This window comes from Camponotus floridanus, unplaced genomic scaffold (genome assembly GCF_003227725.1).
Source record: "Camponotus floridanus strain SB8 unplaced genomic scaffold, Cflo_v7.5 scaffold50, whole genome shotgun sequence".
NCBI classification, from domain to species: domain Eukaryota; kingdom Metazoa; phylum Arthropoda; class Insecta; order Hymenoptera; family Formicidae; genus Camponotus; species Camponotus floridanus.
In genome coordinates, this window is record NW_020229659.1 from 872,115 (window position 1) to 884,338 (window position 12,224).

Below are 12,224 nucleotides of genomic sequence, written 5' to 3' on the forward strand. Positions count from 1 at the left end.
GTTTGCTTCCTTATTATTATATTGTTAATAAATTTTTATGACATTAAGATTTAGAAAGAATATATTTAATAAAAAATATTCAAATTATCATTCGTGTAAAAGATACTTGATAAAATCTGAAAGTTTACTTCCTTATTATTTTATTATTAGTAAATTATTAGTAAATTATTAGTAAATTATTAAAATTATTAAAAAAGAATATATTGAATAAAAAATATTTTTGTTTGAAATATTTGATATTTATTTACATGAGAATTAAATATATATTTTAATATTTTCAATAGACTTTTAGGTTTTATCAGAAGAAGTTTTCTTTCTCAGAATTGACATAAGTCTAATATTAGACTATTTATGCTTTTAGCTGAATAATTATAAAATATACAATATATATTTGAAGCATGCAATCTATGTTACAAACGTTCTTTCATCGAGAAAGAATCATTCTAGGAAGACATCTATTTATATAAAATGTTGCAACTCATCTTTCGCAATAAACAAACCATAGTGCTCGAATTATTCTCTATTCAAGAGAGAGTTATTTCCTCAGCTACGAGAAAAGAAATTGCATAGAAACAAGATCATTGCGAAATGAAGAGATCTCGAACAATAGACACGTTTCACAATTGCGGTCACATAATTGATTACAGTTCATCGCTTTGGCATCAAATTCTATTACCGTAAACTTATTATTACATAAACTTAAGCTGTACCAAAGTATTCATTCAACTAATTGAATGCGAATCGATAAAACGCCATGTGTGGGATTTGCATGTTAATTAACAACTGATCCTAACTGATTATTTCGACCATTAATTTATGCGCAAAATGAATTTAAGCGTGTGCCAACATGAATTATGTAACCGTACTCCATGTTCGAGAAATTTGTAACATTGAAGAATAATCAGAGAAAAAGTAAAGATCTATTGTAACTTAATGATTATTATTTAATACGAGCGCTGAAGAAATAAAACGCTATAAAATAATAAGAAAATTAATAAAAAGCAGCATTATTATAATAAACAAATTATAACATGCTTCTTCATATAATTTATATTAAATTAAAATATAAAATGTTTTATTTTTTTTAAAGATTATTTTTAAAGATAAAATATATTTCTTTTATTTTTAATGATTATTTTTAAAGATGAAATCTTTTATTTTTAAATATTTTGATTATCTACAGTACTTGACTGTATCAATTATACTGTCTGAGAATTATATAACTCGATGATTACGAACCAGCTTTAGCGTCCGTATTAAATAATAAAATTACCTCACCTAATCGCAATTACAAGGAAACGCAAAACAACAAAACGTATAAATCGCGCACTAATCTCACGTTACGTGCGAGAACTGTTGCACCTGCTCAATGATATTCGCGAGAAAGGTACAAGGTAAGCAAAACGGTTTTTCTCATGAATCATCGCGAGCCTCCCCATATTTTCGAGCAACGGTGTAAATATATAACGCGCATAAGCATACCTCTTTCTCCCTCCTCCTCATTTTTTCTCTCGTATCCGTCACGCGCCGCGTAATGCAACGCAGCCATGAGAGCGCATACACGCATGTATACGCAATAAACGTAACACAACGTAGATTAAATGCCACCCTCGCATCACGCCGGCGCAACCTGCGGAACTCGAACATTACCGAGCAATGCGGTTGTAGTAGGTTGCGTGCGCCAGGTCTGAGTATTGTGCGCAGACCCACGTACGTATGTGTGCGTACCGTTTTGCGCATATATCGGACACGTAAATGCACATACGCGATGCGCTCCGGACATCGCCGGAGCGTGCATCTCCGCAACGTTTCTCTCGCGATTCAGCGCGTTGGAGTCGCGTAGCTCGCCCTTTCTCTCACTCCCGCGAGGGGCTCGTGTACGTGCGTACACGGGCAAACCTGTTGTTACCACTCCTCCCCCGGTATTATCTCTCTCACGCATCGGGCGCCGATTTTTATAAGCGAAGTGATTCACGAGGCAAGTTCATCAAGTCTCTCCCCCTCTGCCACCTCTTCGTAGGTACACGGTACGCTTTCACGAAGATTAGAGAGGACGGAAGAGAAGGAGAGGGAAAGCTCTCTTTTATTTCCGTCTATATTCTTGGACTACACTTGGACTATCAATGGCGTAAGCGAAGGGCGCTCGCGCGATTTCGAGCCTCTCTTCTCCGCGCCAAACGCAAATTGCATCTCGTGGAACCAAGCGAGAGAGCTGGCCTCGCCACAAGAAGGACATACTTTAGGTGCATTACACTCCATTCATGCGCGCACTGAACGTTATAACTGTATGTTTGAATTCAACTCGAAGGATCCAACAGCTTTAAATTACTCTGGTACTCTTGTACGTTGCTCGATAAAGAGAAGAGGAAAAAAAGAGAAGAGAAAGAAAAATACTTGATGTTCGAGACTCTACACAGAAAAAAAGGACGTTTTTGTTTTGAAAATATTTTTAGTTTTAACATGGAAATCTTGAAATGCGATTATATTGCGTTAATTAAAGAAAAATGTAATTGCTTACTTGAATGAAGCCATTTTATATAGTTCGATCAAGAAAAATATATTCTTACGATTTAAGATTTAATTTTCTTGAATGGAAAAGAAACAATGTTAGATAGAAATAACACTTTTAAATCAAAGATTATTTTCTTTACTTTAAGATAATTTTCTTAAAGTAGAAAAATATATTCTTATGATTTAAGATTTAATTTTCTTGAATGGAAAAGAAATAATGTTGGATAGAAAATAACATTTTTAAATCAAAGATTATTTTCTTTACTTTAAGATAATTTTCTTAAAGTAGAAAAATATATTCTTATGATTTAAGATTTAATTTTCTTGAATGGAAAAGAAATAATGTTGGATAGAAAATAACATTTTTAAATCAAAGATTATTTTCTTTACTTTAAGATAATTTTCTTAAAGTAGAAAAATATATTCTTATGATTTAAGATTTAATTTTCTTGAATGGAAAAGAAATAATGTTGGATAGAAAATAACATTTTTAAATCAAAGATTATTTTCTTTACTTTAAGATAATTTTCTTAAAGTAGAATTAAATAATTATATATTCTTGAGGTGACAATTACAATATTAAAATAAGACTATAATATTGTTGAAATTTAAAATTATTGAATCCTTCTAAGAAGATTATCAATTGTTGCGTATATACGAAACAATAAACGCGTTAGTTTAAGTATATATAAGTTTTCATTTGATACTTATTTTTACGTACTTATTTTTTTTCTGTGCACATATGATATATGGAAGATTAAACGAACAGGAGAGATTTAAACTACAATTGAACCTTAACTTAACATCTATTATCTAAAATTATTGTCGAATATTACGACTGTTTTAAGGTTCGTCAAGTGCAATATTGTGTAAACATTGCTGTACAAAACGCATGATTATCGCAAGAATGTAGATAAATACGCGTGATTAACAACCGCTACTTTCGCTCTCACGCGGTACAATCGAAATTTATGGACCGTATCTTCCTAAAACATGTCTTATAATCTTCACGCGCTCTGCCTGTTCTCTCTGATCACGCTGTTGCCTGATGTGCATCTCTTGTTGAGTTTTCTATCTAGCTTCGCCATAAGCGCGCGTATATATTCCATGATTCGAAGACTTTGCTGTGCGAATACGTTGGGACGGAAAGTCAAGAAGAGAGAGAGAGAGAGATAGAAAGAGAAAAAGAAAGAAACCGAGGGAAAGACGAAAAGACAGAGAAGTTGCTTCGTTATCTTTGCGCTTAAATCGAATACGGATGAAATTCCGAGACTCATACAAATGGACGACACCGTAGAAATGTCCGCAGCTTCCTGCACTGCCGTTGTTAGCGTTCCGATCAGCGAGGGCGATCAGCTGTTATGCGACCATCCCACCTACACATCCGTGCGCGCGACAACGGCAAGATTCTGTCGCTAACATGATCCAACTACCACCACGCAAATAGCCGTGTAAAAGGTAATCAGGACAGTTCTCCTTTAGAAGATTAGTGCCGACGAGCATTATGCTTCTTACGATCTTGATACGTTATTCCAGCTACAGTGTGGCAATACTGATGATATCATTTGTCCTCGTGTCGTCGGAGCGCGAAATGTAATTTTACAAGCAACTCGTGAGGAAGTTAATGTGCAAAGATCATATTAAGGATATAAAGTGACGAGTAAAAATAATAGCGTACAAGAAAAAGAGCAATTTTATAGGCATCTATTTATACATAATTCTAATTTTCTTCTTTACGCATTTTTATATTGTTATTATATGATTAATTACTTTATTAAATTATATTTCTTTTAATTATATTGATATTAATTATTTTATTAGCAACTGTTGTTAATTTTTGAATCATTTCTTTGATGACAATTTTATACTAAACACTATTTTCTAACGCTTGATGAATAATGCAAATTCAATTTGACAAATATTGTAGCGATTGTGCACACACAGCTCAGATGTATAATGTGATAAATAGTTGAAGCAATCTTTTATGGTTATCGTAAAAATAAGATGTAACACCTCGTGATTGTAACTGTGCGAAAACATGGACGAAACTGTTTCGTAATGTTTACGATGACACGAGGCGGTTCGTTCGAATCGAAAAATGGGTTTCTTTTTAATGAGATAATATATATGCGTAGCGTTACATGACCAAAGTAGAATTTGAGACTTGAGCATTGTCATAAAAAATCGAGTCTTGAGAAGCAACGATAAAAATAAAATTATTAAGAGATTCGCGAGAGAGAAAGAGAATATCTATCTTTTTCGTATAAATACATATTTATAAAATAATACTTTTATATATTTATATAATTATTAAAGTAATTCGTGCAAAAAACTCGGTAAAGGAAAAAATTATGAAAAAATGAGAAGATTTAGATATTTAAAATCTTTTTTTAAACGCATTAAATTTTAAATAACCCGTTTTTCAAAATTTAGAGCATTATATATATTTTTTAAATTTAGAGTAGTATATATTTTTTTAATAAATACGTTAGCGCATTTTAACACAATTGCGTTAATAATAAGATTTTAATAATAAAATTTTCATATTTTTACCATGAGAAAACAATTAATTTTTTAATTTACATGTATTATATTTCACTTGCATAAATTTTTAAAAAATAAGCAAACCTTTTTTTCTTTTTTTTCTTTTTTTTTTGCAAGATAATATACTAAGTAAGAATCATAATGAAATTAATGCATTATTCTGCGGTATCGTCCCTAAGTTGGCCGTATCCTGATCGAAATCACTAGTCGAATTTATGAAGCATCCCACCCATCTTAATAGGTATTTCTCCAACAGCGGAACAACAGAAGCAACGGCAGCAACGGAGAGCCCACGATCGCCGCGTAATTCACGCGGGGGAAAACGTGCGGCGATTCGATCGCATTCGGCGGGCATTAAAGCGAAAGGCGAACGAAATAAAAAGTCTCGGAGTCGAGAGAACGCACGAGTGGAAAGAATAAGGGCGCCGTAAGCCCTCCGGTAGCGTATAAACGTAGCCGAGCGGGGGTCCGTGGCTGGGCGTTCTTTGAGATGGTCGATCGCTTCGCGGCGCGGAATCAATATTGTTGGATTGCTTCGATAACGCCTCGTAAATATAATAAAGCCCTCCAATCCCTCCCCGATGCCCTTGCCCCACGTATTTCCCTCGCGCAAGACAGAACTGCCTAAGAGATAATGGTCGAAGCCCTGGGCACCCGGTGAGTCGATTGGAGGGGGCCGCGATGGTAGGGCCCCAACCCCTCTTCACCCTCGTCTCGCTCTACCACATCGTTTTCGCTTTTTCTCCTTCTCTCTCCCTCCCACTCTGTTTTCCTCCCTCTCCGTCTGCCTCGTGATCCCTCACCACGATGCGGCGCGGCAGCAGACCTGCCGGGCACCAGAAGAGCCGACTCAGTGAGTTTCAGTCCGAGCCGGCGAGCGCTTGGCTCTCTGTCTCTTTTTCTCTCGGCGCGATCGCCCATATCATCGGTTCTCCGACGGCATCCGTGACGGTCCCCGAACACCTCCGGGGGCTGGTGTGATCCCCACCTTTTTTCCTAGACGATAAGTTTCCGATAACGAGGCCGAGTCATCTATCATCATCGCCAGGGAGGGTGGCGACTTTTCGCAGAGTCGAATGCGCGTTTCGCGATATTCGCAAAACATCTCGTAATCGCAAAGTCATCGATCAACCGTGGATGATTAAGATCGACGAAAGAGCGAAGATCCGACCCAAGGGCAAGTAATATTCCGACTGGGACTGTCATCTTCCGCTTCGAAGGCGCCCGGAGACTTCGACGACCGATACGAAGGATGTCACGCTTCGCGGACCACCCTGGCTGCCGCGGCCGACGCCGTGTCGCGGTGGCTGCGATCCTGCCGGCGATCTTGCGGTGAATGTATACGTGTTTCCTCCCCTTCCTATATGCTGCATATGCATCGAGATAACGTGCGACGAGATAGTGTGACTCTCGGCGAGTATCATTGGTGAGTCAATGAAGCTCCAAGGGAAACGACGCTGATCATAGCGAAGTTTATTAAATTATTATAATCAGCCGATGTGGTCTCCAGCGAGATTGACCGGTTTCCTCGAGTGATGATTTCTCCGTGGAAGAGAGAAGCCGGTGTTGTTGTCATCGAGTCGATTGGTGGACGTGCGACTTATCCGAAGAGGAATACCGCGTTAAGGACGAGCGCGGAGCGCGAGTGACAGTACGCGTTTAGTGTGCGTTTCTTCTTTGTCTATGTTTTCGCCCATGGAAAATTGTGCCAATCAGGAATTAATGTACGCCGGAAATTGCAGCATGGAGGACGTAAGCGTAAGTATTACATGCTGTCCCGCGAAAGCGGAAATTTCAAGTTTTTTGCGCTCTTCAAGAGCCATCCACCGTGAAAATTAATTGCATAATTCCTACGGAAATTATTCGAGTGACATTTCGCTCATAATTAAATTTTATGATTCTTATTGCGTAAATGAGCAACAAATCGAGAAACTGCTCGTTCTCTTTGTCTTTAGATTTACATTTATTTGTTTATCGTGTTTAATATGAAATATATGTGGAAGTATATATTTTTCGTTTTTTATCATCGTTTCGAAATACTGTAATTCTATTGTCTTTCTTATATAGTCATGAAGCGGTTTCAATGGATAAAGGTTAATTAAATTTTGATTTAATCAATCTCTACACAAAACAATTCATAGGTAGAAAAAAATAATATATGTAATTACCCCAAATATTTCAATATCGGTCTATCGTTTACCGCTTCTCTGCCGAGAGCGGTGTGTCATACAAGTTGCATCCAAGAAACAAGTTCGTCTACTCAAAAGTAGTCCGGGATGGATCACCGCGGATGACAGCCAGCTTGTATTAAGAAGGCAGCGACAGACAAATTTTCGCTGACGAGACGCAAAAAACGACCTTGTTTCTTGGTGGGACCGGGATGAAACCGGGGATGGAATCGGTCGCTCGTTACACCCTCTCTCCCTCGCCTTCCCCTTTCCCCGCCGCACCCTCCTTCGGTCGATTAGTCTCGGGGGACGCGGTGGTTCGCGAAGCCGGGGTCGCCGAGATATCGCACACGTGCACCCAGCACACGCGAGAAACGAGACGGTGGGCTTATTATTAGTTGGCCATTGGTCGACTCTCACGCGTCCACCATCGCGCGGGACAATGCGCCGGGGATTGCTTATTGTTGTTTATATTTACGCGTCGCGGCATAAATCTTCGTTTAAGTCGCATTCAGCCGCCATGCGCTGAGAGAGCGATGCGCGCGCGAGCGCAAACACACACGCATGCAAACGCACACATTCGCACACTGGTCGCTTGCGAACGGAACGCGCGCATGGTTCGTCACGGATAACGCGCGGTCTTCATTAAACTTAACTTCTTTGCGTGCCGACCGGCCATTAAGGACGGAGGACCGGCCTACGACTAATTTGTACTGTAAATGAGATCTCGAGGATCGTTACCCGCGTGAAACAACGTCATTCTAACGGTCGGAACGCCGCTGCTACGTAATTATCGCTTTCGGCTGACGAATGGGAAAATGGATAATGCTACTTGACATTTGTTTCCATCGTCGATTCTCTCTCGCGACTGCGTCTTTGTAATATGCAGATAGGAAATAATTGATGAAATTATATCATCAGATAAATTATATTATATTTACATTATATATTAATAATTACATTATAATGTAATTATAATTGTAATTATAATATAATTAGAATATAATTATAGTATAATTATAATTATGATATAATATAACATTATATATATACTATAATATATAACTATAATATGACAATTTAACATTATAATATAAATATTATATATTAATAAAATTATATTATTATTGTCAAATTATATTTTCAAATTGCTTGAAATTTGAACATATAATTTGATAATATAATTCTTGATAATATTACAAGAATATATACTGCGATCATTTTTTGAAATATTTAAATATTTACAAAAAATTAACAATATATTGCATTCACGTGTGAAATAAATTTTTCAATCGGAAGCTAATATATTTATAACACAAGGGGAATTATTTAACACACGAAGCATTTCGGCATGATTGTTTCCGGTAAAAAATCTCATAATTTTTTTGCGTATTTATAAGGAAATGCAGTCGGCAATTTAATAGACAGAACAGCTCGATAATGATTTAAAGATATGGTGAATAACAACTATTGGTTTAACGGATAACTCATCCAGCCCACGCGAAATGCTTCCCATGCTGTCATTAGATTTGCAAGAACTGTTGATAATTTATCGCATCGTAGGAAATGAGTGAAGTTAACGGCACCGGACAATGCTTAATAATTTAAACGAGCATAGTTTAGTGCTAACCATACACTATTCATGCACACGTCCATTTTATTATCAATATTATAGTACAGTATATTATATCCGGCATATTAATAAGAGGCAGTCACATTCTCGAGACAATGGCCTTTCGTATCTTCGTACAGCAGAATAATGCTCCCAAAGATTAAGACATTATTCGCAAGATATACTTATACACGGCGAGGCATTCCGTGCATGGTAATACGCTGCTTTTGGTATTGTCCTATGCGTTCGCGAAAGCGAGACGGCTTGTGTGCGTGCGTATGTGTGTGTGATGACTACCTTTAGATCGCATCGAAGCAATTTTCACCGGCTAAACTGATCTACCTGCTTATATGATCGCGCCGCGATCAAGACCGTCCATCCGCGAGCATTTATATCGGCGAGGCGGCCAACAAGCACGAGGCGTACGTATAATATTTTGCCTAGGCACGAGAAATATACAACTGTCGGTAAATTATGGCCATTAAATTATGGAATATAGCGGCGAGCGCGTTTTGCGAGAATTATTTTGCCATGTAAAGGGAAATTTATTCCCGCTTCCTCTTCCCCCGCGCGGACATTAATTCTTCATTTGAAAAGTGCGAGCCCCTCGAAATCACGCTGTACAGCGTCAGCGGAAATAAATGTGTCGATTTTCAATAGTTGCGATTAATCCATGCTGTTGGAGATACTTTGATATTTTATAATTATTATTTTTAATTAAAAAATTCGCGTTACTGAGGGAAGATGGATGACCATGATTACTTTATTAAAAGTTTGTGGAATACCAAGTTGGGAATCTAACATAAATGTCTCCCTCTAATGATATATATCGATTATAAATTATTTTAATATCAATGCGATCTTGCGTGCACACATGTAATCGTGTGAAAGATTTTAATAAAGCAGAGCACGATGTATGAAAATTCTTTGGTGTAACTACTTTTCTTCAGGGTGACGTAATAATTTATAATAAGCATGTTCGTGGAATCCTGCTGATGCTATTAAATTTAAAGTTAAAGGATATGGTTATTAATTTATCGCTAAATGAATTAACGACAGATGCGTTGTCAGAGGTCAGCATATTTGACCAGATCCATCAACGCTATGCCTTAAACAGTTAGACGATTGCTTCAACCGGTTACTCGCCACGTAATCTATCCGCTCTTCCTGAAGAAAATTGTGGCGTATCGTGTGTCTTCGATTACCTCTCTGCCGCCTGTACAAACACTTGAGAAGTGTACATACATGAATATATATCTATGACGATGCCCGAGGATGTGAAGAGTGTGGAAAATCTGATGCAAATATCGAGCTCAGCAAAATGTCTTAAATTTTTCCTACTTTTTAAGATTGATAAAATTTTATTATTTTTTTTTTCTAAAATTACATGCACACATATGAGCGAACAATCTTGATTATGATATTTAAGAAGCAAAAAACGAGATAGAAGAAAATAAAAATATTTACGTAAAATAAAAGAAATTTTTTTTAAATTATGGCATTTGATATAATAAATATTAGTGAGCCAAGAGGTTAAAATTTATATGTTATTAAAACATACACACATATGTATAGATTCTGATTCGAAAGATCGCTTTTTAATGCCCCTCACCCCATTCTTTCACGGTTACACTTAGATCTTTTTTTTCCGTCCCTCTTCCTTTTTCTATCCTCTTTACCTCCGTGTCTCGGCACATTCGGAATTCAGATAGGGTGGGAGAAAGAGGCCTTTCACGATTATCAAAGGGGAGGAGCTGGTGGCGCGAGGGAACAGCGTCAGCGGCCTTCGCGTCAGATAAATCTACGTCGCGATCTGCGTTCAAGAACGTCGTTATCTGCCTATGTATATGCGCGTGCACCTGCAGGCCTCGCATGTGCGTGCAGACCGTACAGGAGCGGCGGGCTATCGTCCATCGCGACCAAGGTTTCCGAGGGCGCGTCGGACTTAACGACGAGAAGAGGCGCATGGACCAGCTGTTACCGATATTACCCCGGCATTATTTTTCACGTCTAGACGGACTAGAGGGTTGAGAAATTATGGCGACATTTATAATTCGAGCCGATTTCATTGATGGTTGGCTGCGGAGAAAAGGTAGCATCCCGCGGTCGAAATTAATTGGCTCGCGTTCAAACGTCAAATGCACATGTATGGCAAGTGCGGAAGTAACAATGCGCGACTTATAATTTAGCAATTATTAGAAATTGTCGAGAGAATTGATGCGAGATTGACATGAAAGGATTATTGTATCGATATGAATTATGTAAAAGGGAAAGTAGAAAAATGTTTTAATGTAAGAATATCGTATAACTTGACGCTTTTGTCGTGCGAGACTAACTTTCATAAATTATTTATTAGAGCACACGTAATCGATGCACTTGTGCGCCCGCAAAACTCGTTGCTGTCGGTTTACCTACTCCCGTCATTCGATTCGACTACCGTAAGAACCGGATTTCTGCACGAGTGTCGTGAAATATGTACATATGTATGCCGACGGGGTGACTTTTGCATCGAATTGAGAAACGAGAAATCGGCGAGAGCCGAGAAGCCAAGCGTATCAACCGTTTCTCGCAGCCGATCACAAGGGGCGAATGCACGAATCATCTGCTTATCTAATGGCGGTCGGAGCTACGCGAGTACGCGTTCAATTATGCGTATCGCATCTCATTAAAATGGTCGCAATAAATTGCAAAGAAAATCGACCTCACATTAAAATAATCGTGTTCGGATTTTATGCCTCAAAAATGAAAGAACCTGAAAGCTTCCTGTGCAAATTATTTTGGACAAAAATAAAGAAGAAAACCGCAAGGGATACGCTTCCACACAGAAAAAAATAAGTGTTAAATCAAAACTTATATATACTTAAACAAACGCGTTTATTGTTTCGTATATACGCAACAATTTATAATCTTCTTAAAAGAATTTAATAATTTTAAATTTCAGCAATATTATTTCAACAATATAGTCTTATTTTAATATTATAATTATCACCTCAAGAATATATAATTATCTAATTCTACTTTTAAAAAATTATAATCTTCGATTTAAAAATGTTATTTTTTATCTAACATATTGTTTCTTTTCCATTCAAGAAAATTAAATCTTAAATCGTAGAATATATTTGTTTTAATTAAACTATATAAAATGGCTTCATTCAAATAAGTAATTATTCAAGCAATTATATTTTTCTTTAATTAACGTAATATAATCTCATTTTAAAATTTCCATTGTTAAAACTAAATATATTTTCAAAACAAGAAGTCCTTTTTTTGTGCTTATTCGTTTCGTTCACGATCAGTTTCAAAATCGCTTACAATTCGAAACTTTTCACGCATCTGTCATTTTCTTGCTCTGAACCCGCATGTGTTCTCGAAAACGAAAACTTCGATGT

The 12,224-nt window shown here is 37.2% G+C and overlaps 2 protein-coding genes across 2 annotated transcripts in view; one reads left to right on the top strand and one right to left on the bottom strand.

The window, feature by feature from the left end:
• LOC105256801 (L-lactate dehydrogenase) overlaps positions 1–12,224 on the bottom strand; it is a 165,143-nt gene that overhangs the window by 78,535 nt on the left and 74,384 nt on the right. The gene's annotated exons all lie outside the window — the stretch shown is intronic.
• LOC105256798 (TSC22 domain family protein 1) overlaps positions 5,914–12,224 on the top strand; it is a 74,081-nt gene continuing 67,770 nt past the window's right edge. The window contains exon 1 of the mRNA XM_011267034.3: positions 5,914–6,813. Within this exon, the coding sequence (XP_011265336.1) occupies positions 6,739–6,813 (75 nt within the window). The 5' untranslated portion in view covers positions 5,914–6,738. The remainder of the gene's footprint in view (positions 6,814–12,224) is intronic.